The 19,571-nt window shown below is 34.1% G+C and overlaps 2 protein-coding genes across 2 annotated transcripts in view; both read right to left on the reverse strand.

Moving 5' to 3' along the window:
• LOC147066976 (uncharacterized) overlaps positions 1-19,305 on the reverse strand; it is a 42,271-nt gene extending 22,966 nt beyond the window's left edge. The window contains exon 1 of the mRNA XM_085954566.1: positions 18,978-19,305. The gene's annotated coding sequence lies outside the window, so the exon portion shown is untranslated. The remainder of the gene's footprint in view (positions 1-18,977) is intronic.
• On the reverse strand, positions 302-2,753 carry Vap33 (VAMP-associated protein 33kDa). The gene has a single exon (XM_085954597.1). It carries the CDS (start codon positions 2,133-2,135, stop codon positions 1,392-1,394), a length of 744 nt encoding a protein of 247 aa, XP_085810723.1. The 5' UTR covers positions 2,136-2,753; the 3' UTR covers positions 302-1,391.
• Positions 19,306-19,571: the final 266 nt, after the last annotated feature.

The following is a 19,571-nucleotide window of genomic DNA, read 5'->3' on the forward strand; positions in this document are numbered from 1 at the left end:
ATTCATGGATATTCCTCCAAAAACTGAACCATGGACCTGAGCAATATTGTTATCTCGTTTGTACGATAATACATTTTTCGAGATATCGCGATACTGAGTATTCGGCCCAAATAAAGATGATCAAACAATGCCGACGTTATATATTTATCTGGCACTAGTAAATCGATTAGGATTATTTTGGGATCTAGGGTCTTGTTGAATTATAAATGGGAATTCATATAAATAAAACTTTGGCATGCTTCTTACAGACTGTAGTTCACATGAGGATAATAGAAATAGACAATTAAAAATAAAAGACCAATTATTTAACTAAGAAGCTTTAATTTGAATACTTCATCGATGTCTCTTTATACTACAAACTATTCAGAAGCCATAAAGTGAATAAGTTTATCCATAATCTCAAATTTTCATTGTCAAATATACAAATATTATGTATAGCATTTATTATAATGCCGACACAATTGTCAGTGTATGAATATTGAAATTTTCATGTTAGTGAATAATGATGACACTATCCATTTGCTGGGCATAACATTATTTCTTCAGAGACTTCAGAGACTAGGCAGCAAAAGTAAACATGTTGAGAAAAACAGCAGGAAATTTACATTTCTATTATTAATTAAAAACACTTAAATTTAGAGTTGACTTTCACCTTAAAAATAACATTTCCAATGAAAGAATCCGGGTTATCTAAAAACAAGAAACCCACTATTTATGAATATCAATGTTTATTGCATTAATTTATGATACAACATAACGTTGTAATCTAGACAACTTGAAAAAACCATATGCAAGCATCTCAAAATGCCAGCATTCGTTAAAACTAATACATGGTATTCGTCACTAGAATATATTATTTAAGAAATCATTAAACCCATCCAAAAGAAAGCCGGCAGCATTAAAATGATAAAACGAATAAATGCCATAACCACTCGATAAAGAAGCTGCAGCTTTTTGTAGTTATAATATATAATATAGTATTGTATTATTAGTAAGTAGTACCTATGTAGTATGTACTGCTGTTGTTATAATAGAAAAACTATCGCCACACAGGTGACCAGGGACGATTTTAAACAAAATGGAAACCTGAAGAGAAACAAGATATAGGGCATAGGCAGTAACTGTTGGTATAAATGGCGAGGCTGATAGTCAATCAATTTGTTAAAAATGATATTATAAATTGACATAGTCATGTCATGTCATGTTACTTTACTTTACTTTAACCAGTTACCATATTATGGTGATTAAATATAATAATATAATAGGATTTAAATAAGAATACATAATCTGTATTGAGAAACAACGATAAGACAAGTCAATATACATGATAGGGGGGGACTACTAATATATTGATTTATATTATTTAAATAGAAAAACAGGCTGCCGGCAGTTTACCACCCCACAATTTTTGTAAGGAAAAAGGCGACTACAGAGGTTATGAGAACTGTAATAATGATATACGTGGACATGGAATCGGGGTGGGTCTGCGTAGGAGGTGAGTAGGAGTGGCGCATCGCCTCCTGACCGTACTCTTGACGCAATCGCATTATTTCCTCTTTCAGCAAAATATTCTCCTGCCGCAATTTGCTTTCTTCGCCTCGCAGCTGTTTGACTTCGGCGGCGACCTTTTGAATTTCTCCCCCTAGGCCGGGTAGCGCTTTGGCGGGAGCCTTTTCGGTCCACTTCTGCCCCCTGTCGGATGGCACGTCTGACGAATCGACTTGAGTGTCTTGCTCTGACCCGGGAATAGGCGGCAGCTGAATCACACATTTCAGCTTAGAATTCATTATTTTATCAGGGTCAACAGATTTCCATAGTTCTTCAGCTGTCACCGTAGACCCCTCCGGCTCGATGACAGATTGGACCATGAATTTGTGTTTGTTTTTTTCCTCCGGGTCATAAATAAATGGTTGGAGTGAAACTTGGACTTCGATGTTGGATTTGGGGCGCAGCACACCGGAATTGGGACGGACACAGTATCGCTTGGGCGCTGTCGTCTTCAATTTGTAATGGACCTTCTTCTCGGTAATATTTGTCAGTTTAATCACGCACGTAATTGCGCAATTGAAGGGGCCTTCGAATTTCAACTCCATCGGAGGGTCGATCAACAGCAGGGCGTGCTCCGGCTTCGACATTATGAGGGTTTAATATTCACAAAAATTATTAACTGAACAGGGAGGGGCTTTTAAAATGAAAATTGAAAGATTTAAGGACGCAAGGTTGACAGGGAAGTGCTTGCGAATTATTGTCGCGATGAAATTTACTTCAAATCACATCCAGTTTTCAACAAGGAAAACAACATGAAACACTTTTCGGCATCAAACATTCCACAATATTCTTGATATTGAAATCGCGATTGACGGCTCTATACTACCCGTTTACGCAATTTTTATATTATGTTTCAACCACTACCTCCCAATTTGTCTGCGATAATACTGATTTAACTGCGTGGGTACAGTTTTAATGTATTGAAGTGAATGATTTTAGGATATACTCGTATTAACTGAACTGATAATGTCATACATCAAAACTCATTGTCAAAAGTTAACCTTAAAACCGATTGTCAACAATTTTCCAAGTTAGCTTTCTATCGCCATCTTGAATGAGTTCACTTTTCGAATAATATGACCATAGATAGACCAAGTCAAGATCAAGAATGTTGAAAAGTGCAAATATGCAAGGTATAAATTTATACAATCATTCTATTGATGTTAATTGGGACATAATAGTGGAAAAAAGCATTATTTTTACGATGATTTAATAATAATATTATTAATAGATTTTTGTTTTATTTTAAATGAACCCTCATAAGCCTCCACCTAACAAAATTCATAAAGACCTAAAACTCGTTTTAGTGAATTATACGATTCACTATTGCTTTGCTATTGCATGCACGAATGTAATGATCATGATCTTATAAAAAAATGGTTGCCATGCAGATTATCAAAATTAAATTTCTTCTCAACAAATCATGTCAAAATGAATATTTATTTTACTTTATACCATACTCAAACTGTTCTAATCAAGATTGGTGTATTATTATTTATTGTGGGTATACCTGGGACTGAGAATAATAAGATAGGTAGTTTTTTCGGCCCTATCCCCCTATAAAGTCGTGTTGACACGGTCTAAGTACACTTGGATAGAGCGCCATCGAAGCGCACTCGTACGGGACATCTTCATACAAACTACTCCTATCCAAGCTACTTGGACCGCGTTAGTAGTAGACAGTAGACAATTAGTATGAAGATGTGTCATACGAGTGCACTTGGATGGCACTCGGTCCAAGTATATTTGGACCGTGTCAACGCGGCTTAATTGTGGGTGTACAGCTAGAAAGACAAAGTTGCGAATATCGAAAATAAAAACTGGCTTGAGCTCAGCATTCCATACCTACTTAGAGTAGCGACCGACAGGGAAAACATGAGATATGGCCAGAGAAGATCCATGATGATACATTCATGGCAATATTTTTCACTGGGGTTCTGTAAGCCCAATCTAATACTGAAGGCCTCTCTAAACGGATTTCACGCTTCCTTGGTGTTATGCATTTTGAAGTACTTACGCAGAACTATTTTAATCCAGCAACCTCTACATCAGGGGTAGGCAAACTTTTAGGATGGATGGCCAAAATGAATTCAAAATGAGCGGCGGGCCGCAAGTAAAATACCAATTTTAGATATACACTATATATTATCACAAAAAATAAACATTACAAAAAAATTAATGAGAAGAATGAAACTGTTGTACATTTTTTTAAATTCAGGTGTTAATTTTGTAGTTGATATTCTCAAAACTGCTCGTAAATGGGCATCGGAGATATTTGATCGTAAAGAATTTTTATTGAGGTTCATGATCGAAAATGTTTGTTTACATAACGTCGCTATAGGATTGGTTTCCCGAATATCCGTTTTTGTCGAAATCGACCTTTTAATGCAGAATGTTTTTTTGTATCTAATTGGACTAGAACCATCCCTTTCTTTAAATTACTTTGTAATGGTAATGAATACATCATTCATATGCTGTAAAATAACAATTTAAATATCTCCATGTATATAAATATAGGATTATGAAATTTATTTTTCGTCTCCTGAACATTTGGTCTATTCGGGAAACCAATCCTACAGCGACGATAAATATAGGTTGATCCAAAAATAACGAACATTTTTCATGCATAATCTTTAGATTGGTCGAATTTGTCTGAATTAATGGCATTGTAAAATTTGGAGATTTCTTCATGACGATGCAATTCGATGTTGTAGCTCTGTCGGTACACTATCAATATCTATTGAAAATGAATCGCGTACTATTGCTGCATTGTACTAGGGCCACATGCGGCCCGCAGTTTGCCCCCTCTGCTCTACATCCACCTATTAATTATTGTACCCCTTAGATCAGTGCCCGCAACCTTTTCTCACCCACGGCACACTAAAGGTCTTCCCAAAATTCCACGGCACACCACACGTAAAAAAATTTATACATAAAAACATGGACCCCACATACGTTGGCGTTTTTTAAATGGTGTTAGAGATAAAATTAATGGTATTGATTATATGCGACTTTTTGTATTTATTAACACATCCACTTGAATTATGGTTAGTTGTCGTCGGATAGGAATAATAATTACTTATTTGTCAAGGATTGACATAATAATAAATTCTATCCTACAATCACATGTTTTAAAATATTAATACCAGCGCAGTAAAATAGCGCCTTTTTTTACTATTAGAGCAATTTGTGTTTATCTCACTTATCTGGTTGACCTGCCATACCCAGGCTAGAGCTTTGTCAGCCCCCCCTTGTGGGGGGGGGGGGGTTATGCACCAAAATTACATAAAATTGTGTTTTTTTATTTGATAAATAATTAAAAATATACAAACTAAACCGAAAAAAAAAAAATTTCAGTTCGGTACATGTTCAAACACGCGCGTTAACGTGATCTTACTCCCTACTTCATTTGTCGTTTGTCAATTTATGGTTACGGCCATATGGGAAATGCCAATATAAATGGCGTATTTCAAAAAAATACTACCTTATTAATTACTCAATAATTTATTATTATAAAACAATCATTATTCGTGAGATGTTTATCACATTTGAATGGTCAAAGACATAGCTTATAATCAGTATCTTTAGAATTATCTTCAAATGTGTTAATTGTGCCCATTTTTTAAATAATAAAATGCCTAATTTTTATCAAATTTGGGATCAGAGATTATAAAATATAATTTTTTGTCGTAAATATTTCACTATATAATGTTAACATTAATTTTATCGATGGTTTGTTTTATAGATGCGTTTTAAAATTAATAAATCTAAAAAATCTTTAACACCACTACTGCGCACATGGATGTACTGAAATATGACTATATTCTAAAACATTAGATCAGTGGTTCCCAAAGTTGACTGGGCTCCGACTCATCTAAAAAAAATTTCCAATCTTGGGACCCACCTCTTAGCTGTCTTAGAGAAAAGAGGGCATACATATTGGTAATGTTCAGATTCAATATGAATGAAAGACTGTTGAAATAAGAAACACAACTTAAATAAAAAAAAATTATTACTTAAATACCTACACCTGCAAGGTTGTTTTACAAAGTTATTTCAATGGGAAGGATGTATTTGTTTCTTATTTTTCTTCATTACAGTTTTAGTATCAACTTCAACTTTAGTTACTTTTAATCGCAGTGAGTTTGATATATCTAATTTATTTCGGTATTTAGTTGTAATGTTAACCATAGCCGAAAATCCGACCTCACATAGATTTGAGGTAGTAAAGAGGAGGAGGACTTTCATAGCTTCATCGAACAGGCAAGATAATTATCAGCAACTGAGAGCCAGAATTTCGTTAACTGTTTACGATTGAAACTATTTTTCAGTGACGTATCTTCTGATAAATCAATGAGTTCTTCACTTGCTTTTGTTGACATACTAGTTGGTAAGTCGTCTTGAAATGGGTTACAGATCCAACGCAACGAATCAAACTTTTTCATCTCTTCCCCAAAATTGTCGTCAAAGTTATTTATTAACAGTGATAAATGACTGGAAATTTCAGACAGTACTATATTGTATTTCAATTTTTAGGAATTATAAATAGCTGAATGAAATATCAAATTTATCACTTCCTATTTTTTTTAATTCATGTATACAGTGGCTAGGGCCCACTCAATATTTGCTCGCGACCCACTGGTAGGTCGCGACCCATAGTTTGGGAAACCATGCATTAGATCGAGAGATTTGAATACTATTTTATGTAATAAAAATACTTTATGCAGTCATCAAATGTTTAAAATAAATATAAAGGGTAATAAGGCTTCAAAATTATATAAATAGATTATCTACAACGTTTAGGGAATGTCCAGAATTATGCTCTGAAAATACCATAAAACTCCATTTTGACCGGCACTCGTGGGCCGTTAAGTTGAAAAACTTTTCTCACCTAGATATGTCGTAGAAAATGGGAGCTGAACTGCAATAGCCTTGTTGGAAATCCGAGGATATTCGTTATTAACCGAAATCCAGAAAATAGCCAATGGAACATCGGCGAATTTATAGTGAAAGCGCTTCTATAGAATTCTCAGCATTGGTTGCCAAAGCTTTTCGAATCTAGTCGTATTGATTGTATGAAAGTAATGATGAAATTTCTTTTGCAGCAAAGTTAAATGTTTTTGAGACGGATCCAAAATCAATTGTTTGTTTTCAATGGTAGTCTGGTAGGTCCTTTGGTACATTTGTCGAGATTCTTGTCTTAACTCATTCTAATTTATCAGAGCACATCAATATACTTTCATTCCGACCTTGCATTGTTTTATTAAGTCCATGCAGGTGCTCAAATTTGTTTACAATACCGGTTACCATAATATACAGAAAAAGTCCCTTATGACGTAATTTTATTATTAGTATTGGGTTGCTGCCAAAAGTTGGTAAGATGATAATTTAGGAATGTATGCTAGAAAAAAAAATTAAGGTCTGGCATTATGTCTAATTTTAGACGGCATGTCAAACTTTCAAATTGTGATTACTCCATAACATGATTTCAAGAGTTACCAACTTTTGGCAGTACCATATCTAAATTTCAAAATTATCCTTGCGGAATACTATAATTAAATTATAATACCTGAAGCGGAGCAGACACTGGAGCAAGTATTAGGTCCTGGAGCGGAGCAACTCAAAAAAGGGTCTGCTCCAACCCTCTGGATTAAAACCCTTATTTACAAATGGTAGGTATAATCACTTTATTAAGTCGTCAGAGAAATCATAGATCGGTCCCAGGAATACAAACTGCCACTATGCATGGGTGACTATGAGAAGGTTCGATTCCATAAAGAAATTTTCAATACCCGACGCACTCAGAAATCAAGGAATCCCCGGGCGAAATAAAAATATATCTTTGCATTATAATGTGTATTTATTTACAGTTTTCAGTGTTTCAATATCATGCAATATAAAGGTACCTCCCATACATGGGGCACACTTGCCCGAGTGATGAGGTAAGTGTAACGCGGGAAACCAGACGAAAGACAATTTAATTTTTTTTTATTGTAAACCTAAGTTAATATACTCATCATATTATACAAAAATTGGTAGCAGTATAAATCAATCTCACCATTACCAGTTCAAATTCAATTCAAAAACCGAGTTCACCCTAATTGATACTGTGCATCTGGACAAAACCCATTGTGGGTCTATTATTATAATATATAATTGTAGAGTAAGTACAAATAACTGGAGAGGAGCAGCCAGGGAAAGGAGCGTGTGGAGGACAATTGTAGAGGAGGCCAAATCCCGTCCCGGGATGTAGTGCCGAGAAAGAAGAAGAAGTACAAATAAACTAATAAATAAACATTTAAAAAAAAAAAACATTTTTTAATACCTAACAGTAAAGATAATTTCGTCACTGTTCTGGGGCAGACGACACTAATTCGAAAAAATGACATATTGAGTTAGTTATACCAAAATGTTCCTATTTCAAACTTTACCGTCTGGAAAGCTTCTTAACCCTTTTTCTCCCGCCTGATTTAGCCTAGCATATGTGAAAACTCCCAAGCAGTTTTTGCATAAAAATCATTCGTTTTTTTTAATAAATAATTCTATACATGTTTAAAAAATTTGAAACTTTTTTTGTGTATGCTCAATAGTGTATAAAGTAATAATAAGTAATAATATTGAGAGTTTACATTCATAAACAAAAGAAAAAAAATAATGTATACATATTTATTTAGAAATAAAAAGATATAACTAAGTTTGAACTACAAAATAAATGTGAAAACATTTTTTTATTTATAATTGATGTAAGGTGAGTTAGGGTAAGTGCGTCTACGGGGTAAGAGCGTCTATAGTCAATAACTTTTTAGTGTTTTAAATATAAGTTGTGACATCTGTGGGTATCTATTACACATGTAAATACACACACACCATCCAAAGATGGCAGTATAATAGCATTGTTTAAGGTCAGTATGACATTTCAAATATTGTCAGTTATTTGAAGTCAACGGCCGAGATCGACACGTTTTTTCAATTGATCTGTATCTCGACAACCTTTCGTTCTAAACAAGTGATTTTTAGTAAGTACCTTTATCTTAAATGATATTTTATTGTCTAAATTTAATATTTGCGATTATTGCCATTGATTATGTTTTATTAAACTAGACACACTTCCCCCACCAAAAAATATCATTGGGGTAAGAGCGTCCGACGCTCTTCCCCCATGCACTGTTATATTTTTGTATGGATAAGTTTTAGCTAGTGATGTGCCATGCAATCATAAAATATTAATTTTTGTAACTAATGTGTAGCATTTTTTCACAACTTCTAATTTGAGGCGTAGAGTTACTAAACTCGCTCCAGGGACTTTTTGAGTTTTGAGTAAATCACGAAAAACTGTTTTGGGGATATTATGTTGATTTAAGTGTAATTTTAGATGTTATACTTCTTCCGTTACATACGGAAAAGTATAATAAAATGTCAAATCCAATGTATAAGCCGTAAATAAATGCATTTTAATTATCCCAAGAGCGGTCTTTGTCAGTCGCTACCTGACAGAGCGGCGTTCGACGCGTAATTTTTTAAAAAGAGCGCTGTTTGGTGCACAGTGGTACATTGTCGACAGGAGATGATAGTTCAGTAGAAGTCCGTATTTATTTTAATTATGTAATATATTTTAGAATTTACTTTATCTAGAAAATATTTTGTAGCCATTCTTACCTACTGGCAGCCAGTAACGTCCCGTGGGGGTAGGCAGATTGAGCGTCACTCGGGGGCGGCAGTTACTCGAAGGGCGGCAAATCGAGGAGAATCATTTGGTATATAATATAGAAATAGCTACCTAAACTGAGTACTTCATAATGAAACTATCTTTCCTTTAAAAAAATCAGCTCACTGGTTGGAAACAAAATGCATTAATTTATATAAAATGGTTAACAGGACTGTAATTTTTTGTCGGGCTTGCGATGTCTAGTTTACTTCTGTTGCCCTTCGACGTCCTTGGTGACCAGAAACGACATGAACACGGATGGTAAAAAATATTGTATACAAAAATGGGGCGGAATTATGGCGCTGCCCAGGGGCGGCATTTTGTCTAGGGACGTCACTGCTGGCAGCTGTATAATTTTCGCATTGCACCTACATATTTAGCTGTTATATTGGTATGTAATATTTTTTTTAAATAGTGGTAGGTATGTACTTGTCTTGGAAATAAAATACTTTGTGTTGATACAAAGCATTATTATTTATTTAGAATAGCAATAACACATTTAATAATATCAATAGCATAAATGAAAAAACCCAGCGGAATTAAGTACCTACCTCTAAATTACTAATCACCCCATTACATGTCACTCAAATTCCATGAATGTGGGAAACCTACCTTACCTATTTATTAAATGTAAAAATAAAATGATAATATTTTTAAGCAATATTATTTATAATCTACTCAGGTATATTAGTTATTTTATAGTATTAAATTCAGAAAACTAAATCCGAAAAATAAAAGTCTACTTTTTATGTACAAATAGGTAAAAGTGGGATTATTTAAATTTATTGTTAACACGCCCACGGTGGCCGCGCGGCATAAGCGTTGGACTATAAAGCCGTGGGTCCCAGGTTCGAATCCTGGGTCTGGCAAGTACACATATTGTTTTTCAATTTGTGTGTCAGGGTATGGACCTAATAGGTTGAGCAAGTGGCTGACATCCATTTCTCGTAAAAAACAAAATCTGTCAATGCAAACCTCCACTCTGTGGAGGCCCATATGATCCTATCAGGATCGGACATGGTCGAAAAAAAAAAAAAAAATTAAGTATAAAAATAACGGAATTTCTACAAGATAGCACAGCATTGTTAACTATGTATCGTTATTACAACTAAGCTAATCTATAAGTACGATATATTAATAAACATAGGTAATTGAATTAAAATTCATTCATTATATTAACAAATGATATAATTTCAATTTTTTTTTAAATGGCCCAGAGCGGGTTTTGTAACTCTACGCCTCATTTTATTTAGTACTTATTATTTATTTCAAATTCTAACCTATACCTACGTACAATACTATAAGTAATAATGTACATAACCGATTTCAGTGGGTATATACATTTTTTTTATTTATTTATTTTGTGGGGCGGAGATATTTTTTATCACATTGATTTCCTCGATATGTAATAAATGAATTTAATTTGGCATATAGTCACTATATTTTATATTGACCAATTCACTTTTATCAATATGTTAGTTAAATTGGAGAATAATTTGTTTCAGATTCCAAAATTCCAAGAAATTATGTTCGGAAGACAAACAAGGCTGCTTCTTATACAAAGGACGAACTCTTTGAAGCAGCTGAATTTGAAATTCCGACGAAAATAATTAAACTTGTAGAGATGACAATGACACCAGTACAATGCCGGGTAAAGCTTCAAGCGGAAATATCCGAGCCATTTGTATCACTGAATGGCCTAAGGCAAGGTGACTCTCTGGCATGCTTTCTTTTCAATATTGCGCTAGAAAAGGCGATACGGGATGCAAAGATTGATGCCCGTGGCAGCGGCACGATATTTACTAAGCCTGTGCAGCTGCTGGCGTATGCCGATGATATCGACATCATTGCCATATCAGAATTGGCGCTGAAAAGGGCATTCACAGCACTAGAAGCCTCTGCCAAAAGAATGGGTTTACAAATAAACGAGGCAAAAACTAAATACATGCCTGTCTATGTCACACCACGAGAAGTCGCACCAAAGTTAGATATTGGTGCATACAAGTTTGATACGGTCGACAGTTTCATATACCTTGGATCTCTTGTAACTCGACATAATGATATTACAGAAGAAATCAACAAGAGAATCATGTCTGCGAATAAATGCTACTTTGGTCTGTTAAGACATTTTAAGTCCCGCTTACTATCTCGTCGAACTAAAAGCAGTCTTTACAAGATACTTGTAAAGCCAGTGCTCACCTACGCATCGGAAACCTGGACATTAAATCTGCGAAATGAACGAGCCCTGAACATCTTTGAAAGAAAAATTCTCCGCCGTATATATGGACCGATCAGGGATGGCACCAATTGGAGGAGAAGATATAATGCTGAGCTCTACGGACTGTACGAAGATTGCAGCGCAGTTCAATCAATTAAGATTGGGAGACTGCGATGGCTAGGTCATGTGCACCGTATGAATGACAATGAACCGGCAAAGAGAGTGATGTCCAGCAATCCAATAGGACGTAGAAGAAGAGGGAGGCGAAAGATTCGCTGGTTAGATGGAGCTGCCAGTGACTGCCGTATTCTGGGGGTACCAAATTGGAAAGCGGCCACACTGGATAGGGACAGGTGGAGGGAGCTGTTGGAGGAGGCCGGGACCCACACCGGGTTGTCGCGCCCCTGATGATGATGATGATCTTTGAAGCAGCTGAAGAAGTAAAAAGTGGTCATCTAAGTGGTTACCAAGCTTCCAAACAATATAAAATACTGAGGATGACCATTATGTCTCACGTAATTGGGAGGCGAGGTGAAAAGTCAAAAACTATGGGACGAACATCAGCTCAATCACATGAAATTGAAGGAAAAATTGCAGAGAATTTACACGTTATGGAGAAATATGGATTTGCTTTAACGAAAAAAGAAGTTATTGAACTAGTTTTGCAATATGTTGTAAAAAATTATTTGAAAACACCATTCAAAAATGGAATTCCCGGCCAAGATTGGTACAGAGCGTTTTGTAAAAGACACAAATTTTCCATAAAAAAACCTCAAGCCGTCGAATATTCAAGGAAGAAAATTTGTGATCCCTTTATTATCAACGAATACTATGATCTACTTAAAGGCATACTTACAAACCTGTGCCTTCAAAATAGACCAGAAAATATATACAATATTGATGAAACTAGTTTTTCAAAAGACCCAAGTAGAACCAAAGTTCTGGGTGAAATTGGATTTCCGTCCACAAGGACAATCAGTTCTGCAGGAAAAGAGAATACGACAGTATTATTAGGATGCAATGCGAAAGGGGATAAAATTTCACCCCTGATCGTATTTAAGGGGAAGTATGTATGGGATCAATGGACTGATAAAACCCAAAATTCTGGCACAAGATATGCTGCAACCAAAAATAGATGGATGGAGTCTGTAGTTTTTGAAAATTATTTAAAAATCATTTTGTGAAAGAAATAGAAACATCTGGGCCTACGTTGTTGATTTTTGATGGTCACAAATCTTATCTCAACGTAATAGAAGAGGCAAAAAAAAAAAATAATGTAACCATTTTGAAATTGCCTCCTCACTCTAGTCATTTGCTCCTATCATTGGATTTGAGTGTTATGAAATCTGCCTGGGACGAGCCATGTGATTTTTCAAAACTATATTTATCGATTATGGTTAATTTTGAAAAAGTGTTTTCGTATTACAATTAAGGAATAATCAACTTATATGGATTTTATGTTGTACCTACACATAAAACGTTCCAGCAAATAAAATATCAAAAAAATATTTGATCTTTTTATTTTACCACAGTCACATCCCTAGTACTAAGTATGCCGCACTTACCCAACTTTTTTGATTTCATTAAATATATTCTATTTCTTAATGAAATTTACATGCATGAACCATCAAAATATTGTACTTCAAACATTCGATAATACTTATGTTGTCATATTTCGTTTATTGATAATATTTTGAGAGATAATGCAACTAGACGCTCTTACCCAACTGGGGGGGTAAGAGCGTCTATTCGCCTTGTTACATTAAAACGTTTGAATTATGATTAACCATTAAATATTTTAATGTAATGATTACAGTGATTGAAAAAGGGATAAATTGTTTAGAAGTCAAGAAAAATTTCAAAGAGATATTACAATCCGTTAAGGCCATTGGACCCGTTTTTTCCTGTCTTCTCGGAATCGCGGAAATGATAAGCATATTTAAAACGAATTGATACACAATAAACTCTTTATTTATTTAAAATCTAATAAATAGTATTCAACTAAAACGTTCTGTGTCATTAAAATTTTTCGAATCGCTTTACTTTTTAAAATAAATGACAAATAGTAAGTCCTGTTTTCGAAATTGTTCAAAACGACTGTCACGCCACAATGAATGTTGAACTTAATAATAGTTTTGCAGGTATATATTGTATGAGAGAAATGGGTAAAACAATACATTTCATTGATTAACCCACGTAATTTTTTTAATTTCAGAAAAATAAAGATTTTAAAGCCATTTTAGTTTGAGTATACATCAGCCAATTTTGAATGATTTTTTCTCACAAAATAATATATACTGCACAATAAAAATATTTTTTTATTATAATATAACATTTCCGTAATACTATAAATAATAATTTATAATAAAAAAATAAATAAAACCCCATAAATTCGGTACAATTAGTGACGCTATATTACCAAAACACGTCGTACATTTTCATGTATTTATCCTGTTTTCAGACAATTTAGAAATATAATTATTTTGCAACATTAACAAAAAGAGACCATTTGATCGATTAATCCATACAGTTTTTCTAATTTCTTATTTCTAACGTTAGTACGATCTGGAATTTCAACGGGTAAGGACGTCTTTTTTTTCCCCAAAATTTAGTCCGAAGCAATATTATTTGACTCATGGAAAAATGACCTCTACTCTCTTTGCAGTAACAATCAAATTGGCAAGTCGCAATTATTTGTATCGTTCTATTTCTAACACAGGAAGCATGCCAGGTGCTATAATTTGTGTTGACTAAAATATCAAACATCATATAGTACCACTGATTGTCAAACTGAAAAAAATGTAGTTTTATTATATTTATTATATTATTTATTATCTTGTTATTGAAATGGTTGCAGCATGTGAGATATTGTAAGATAATTGAATCTAATGCCGGGTCCACACCGAAAACAAGTCGCGCGACAACTCGTTAAATTTTACGATAAGCATGATAATTATCGTAAAATTTCTTAAGCAATTATGATAATTATCGTAAAATTTAACGAGTTGTCGCGCGACTTGTTGCCGGTGTGGCCGCACTTTAATAACCACGATGGCTACAAGGAAGTACTGAAGGTATTCGTTCGGTGACCCATTTATAAAAAAAAAAATATTTTGGTCTTGAGCAGTTTAGATAAAATATAGGTGGACTTTAATTGTCTATACTATTTAATATACTCTCTCAGTAAGTGTTCTTCTAAATAATATAATGTTCAATAATCAGAATGATATATTCTTAAATCTTGTGAATTATTCGTTTGAATAAAAGAAATAGTTAATTAAAAATTATTAGCAAGTACAAGAAGTTGCTTAAAAAATATTGGAGAAATTCCTAGACGTCGGTTAGTAATCGTTGTAATAGTAAAATAACTACCTACTTTGATTTAATAAACAAAAATCGATTGCCGAAGTAACATGATTTCGAAGAGCGCTGAGTGGTAGGTATTTAATAGCCAATGCTTAAATATTTGTCGTCATTAGTATGTCTTCCGTAGCATAATGGCTGAATGCGACTAGTTTGGGGCGTTTACCCGTTGGAGATGCCGGGTTCGATTCCCGACCGGTTGGCTTACTTTTTTCAAAGAAAGTTTTTTCTATTGGTTGTGATATACTCTCTCAGTTAGTGTTCTTCTAAATAATATAATGTACATTACATACCGTTAAGCCTGTACACTAATTAAAGAACCAATTATTAATTTTATATACACTAATGTTCCGAAATCCTCCGCGGCGACCAAAACGTACTGCCGTCAAATACACGTTATTATAATAATGGTTTCTTAAATCTTGATTGTTGCGTACTAAATTTAAAAAAAAATTGTGCCTCGACAAATATTCATTGAATTGCTTTCTTTTATGAGTCATGTTTTTGTAATTCAATAAAAACGCAATAATAACAGACATCTTTTATGCCATCTTGTGAATGTTTTAAACTTATAATTTGTAATGTTAGCTCATGAAAAAATGAATAACTTTTGTATTCATACACACCGATATATATAACTAATATACCAATTTGAAACACCTCAGAAACATTAATAAGTATTAGATTTTTTTTTGAAAAATATTTGGACTGAATTTGAACCTACAATATGATAGGTTCAAGAAAAGGTGTCACTTCACAAATTCAGCATATCAATAATATGAGGTTCTTATTTGGAGGTCTACTATTTTTATTATTATAATTTATTCTACCTACCACAAAAATGTTTATAAAATATGTTAGAAAAAAAATATTATTAATTCAACACTTTTAAAACCTCTGATTTCGTATCTACTCCCGAAGAATCACCATCCACTTAAAGTTCATCTAATCGATTTCTATGCCGCACTTACCCTAACTCACCTTATCTAATTCTCTAGTATAACCTATTCTTCCTTACTAACAGAAAAACAAATAAACAATAAAATGTTTCTCTATGAAATAGAATTTTTATAAAGAAATATAAAAAAATCGCACTTTTGCAAAAAAATGTTCTTGGATAAAAAAGGAAAAGTTTGTTTTGCACTTTCAACCTATTACTAATATGGATTACTAGCACTTATGATTAGTGAAGCATAAGCCATGGATTCCTTTTTGACATTTTGAGCATATTGTACGACTTCTTCATCGCTTTCCAACACCCCTATTCTTCTCCCTACATACGCAGCAGTCTTTCTCCTTTCTTTTCAGAAGTGTCTCCAATTTTCGAACACTATAAACGTTCATTCAACGTTCATTGTTCTTTTGGACATTTTATAGGATATTTTTCAAATATCACTTTAGTACTTATTTGTAATTAAAACGACTGAGATTCGCGAAATCGCGCGAGAATTCTTCAAAATAATCCGGTAGACTAAAGTAGAATTTGTAAAAATATGTTTCATAGCAGCACCAAATACCATAGCAAAATGTTAAAAGCTATATTATATTATTTCACATACTACTAAATGAATAGTGGACATTCTTTGTTAGATCATCATACCCATGTGCAAGTTCATAAAAAATCACAATATTCCATTCGATATTCATATCAATCATATCATAAATTATGTTGATATATGAAATATAAAAAAACCAAAATGAAAATAAGAACTTCCTTTGTAATAAATAGTAGTGTTTTATGATTTTTATGACCATCATTATTTTTAATTTTTAGACACCATACACATTTATGACATGACTCAAAATATAAGTCGGCAACTCAATAAAATAAATTAGTCATGCCTAATACAGAGCAAATAGTATTTTTTATCCACACCAGACGAACAAAGAGCAGAACAAATTATAACAAATCGTGAATTTGATTCCAAACTCCCGGCCGATGAGATCGGCCCCCTTGGAGTTTTCGCATAGGTAGTGTGGGCCGAAATATCGGCCGGGCGGGAGTAAAAGGGTTAATAAATAAACAGTCTTTATTTTAAGTCATGCTTTTTACGATTACTTAATAAACTCACATGATAGACCATTTCAAACATTTTAACAACTTGAAAGTCAAATTACTCAAAACTAGTATTCTCCAGTTAGTGTGTTCTGCCAGAACAGAGACGATTTAACAACAACTTTAACAATTGTAAAAGTGTTTATTTTTCCCTTTTACAAAAGATTATAAATGGAGATTTTATTTAATTTACCATCACATTAGACAGATAGGCACCCATGTCACCAAAAGCGCAGGGAGACAAGCAAATTTACAGTTAGTTGGACAAGTCCTTAGAAATTGGGGGAGATATTTTTCGAAAGTTTTTCAAGTAACTTTCTCTTACCCCGCTCCCCCGAGATGATACATCCCCGCAATCCTACAAACATGCCCTTTGAAAAATAATTTTGTAGGCAGTCGAAAAATCACCCCCGCCATGTAAGGCCACGCCAGTGCCTCAGGCGGCAGCCTTTTCAATGTTAACTCCCCGCGCAATTCGCCTCCCAGTGCGAATAAAATATCCTACTCAATAAACTACACGCCAAAACTAGACTCCACGGAATTATTTTGAATCAATGTAATATAACCGTATCATAATGACAATGTTTGTATAACCGTGAATAAATTATAAATCTGCGCGCAGGGCAGGGTTAAAAAATCCAAGTTCGTTTTAATCATTTTATACTTTTTGCCAACCCCTGAAATGTCTCTCTCAACATCAGAGAACCCGAATGAAGGACTCCTATAAGCATGTGAGTTCAAAAAGGTATTACTATGTATCTTCATTCAGATGGAGCCTTAAGCAATATTGAAAAAAGAAATAGTATACAAACAAGGATGTCCTGAGAGTTTGCATGAAAATTACTGATAAGACTGACAACATTTAGATCTCTATAGAAAGTTTTTCTCAATATTATTCAACTCAATTATCATTTTGTTAAAAATATTATATAAAGATTTCAGACATTCATTGAAGAAATCAATATACATACATAGGTAGCCATTTATATTTCGGGAATTGGCAACACTGGTGTTGCTAGGTACAATTTGACTTCTGTATTTTGAAGTTTGACATTTTTAACGGCAAAAGTACTGAGAACGTTTTTTGTTTTTTTTTTACTGATAATGCAAAATCGTGGGATCGACGCATCCCTGGGTATTAGTAACACCAGCATGAAGTGCTATACGGTCTTGCATGAACATTTAGACGTGATGAAGCTATGTTCGCGTTAGATCCCGCATAATTTGACAATCGCACAAATGCGAGCTTTCACACATCGGATCAAACAAGCGCCTATTTGAGCACTCAAAATATCAAATTGATGGGTCATCCGCCGTACAACCCCGATTTGGCACCAAATGATTTCAAACGCATGGAAAAGTGTATAAATTATCGTGGAGAATATTTTGAAAAACAATAAAACTTGTTTAGTTGATAAAAAATTCGTTTTTGTTTGTTGTTCCTGAAATATAAACGGCTACCCTCGTAATATACTAGATGGCTTTTCCACAAACATTACTAAAAGAAACCGCTGTAGAGATTTTAACCAACTCTACAAATGGCCACACCACTGTCTATGCTCATGTTTGGGGCATAGACAGTGGTGAAGCGGAAACACCAATCTGACAGTTCTCTAGAAACCTCGTTCCGGTTAGGAGGGCGCTCCGGCCCTTCACTGAAATATCAAGTTAAGAGATTCATGTAAACATTAGTGATATAATATAATTTAACATCGAGTAATTTGCCGTGTAATAACAAAACAAGTTAATGTGCGCCATAATACAAACAATACAAAACGCCAACAAGTGTGTATTATTCAACTCTGCCCCGAACACAATATGTCATACGTATTAGCAACCTATCTGATATCAAACTAATGACAGATGTAGTTGGAACACAGTAATAAACCAACGAACATCCATTATGTAGTTAAATGCAATCACGTATAAAAAAATAACGGATAGAACCGTTTTAGTGGCAACATCGAGAATCGACAATGCTATCTAAACAAATATGAAATCGAGTTGCACCCATCAATAGACAGAGATGGGGCGATGTATATTACTGATATACAAGTTACAGGTGGCGTGATTTCTCGCGTACTTACTATTGAGAAGGACAAAGTATCGATTTCCTTTTCTCTAATGCCGTCAGCCAATTCGACGACAAGGTGACACACCCACAAATCAAAATTATAACAATGTAGTTCATATTAAAATGAACACGCAATCGCCAACAGATATGCATAAGTTTTCATCATTCCCATAGTTTGTGCATCTGTTCGAAAGATGATGTTGCAATTCTATGTTAGGTTTTAATACACCGTAACCTTATTCAATCGACAACAAATGTACTCCACTCAGGCCATTCGCATCCAACACTTATTACATTACTAACGAACGATCTTTCTTCTCGACTTTGTACTTAATTTCTGTACAAAGTAGTAGAGATATCAAAGAAAATAAGCTGTAATAATGTTTACATTGTAAATATTTCACACATCTGTGTAAATTTGTTGAATTTCTTTGCATTCGAACATTTATTTATAAAAGTCCACAACATCACGTCCCAGTCTCGTCAGCCGAGAAATTGAATATTGTAATAAGCCCAAACCATATGAAAGCCATGAGTGGCTCGATGGTGTCAACTGTACCTTCAACTGTTGGGACTGACTGTCCGCATGGGACTTTATCCTCTACAA

The sequence above is a fragment of the Rhyacophila brunnea genome, unplaced genomic scaffold (assembly GCF_057557595.1).
Source record: "Rhyacophila brunnea isolate RB1 unplaced genomic scaffold, BYU_Rbru_1.0 scaffold_4, whole genome shotgun sequence".
Taxonomy (NCBI): Eukaryota; Metazoa; Arthropoda; class Insecta; order Trichoptera; family Rhyacophilidae; genus Rhyacophila; species Rhyacophila brunnea.

Coding starts and splice junctions, on each gene's coding strand:
- Vap33 (XM_085954597.1), bottom strand. CDS start 2,135: ATGTCGAAGCCGGAGCACGCCCTGCTGTTGATCGACCCTCCGATGGAG.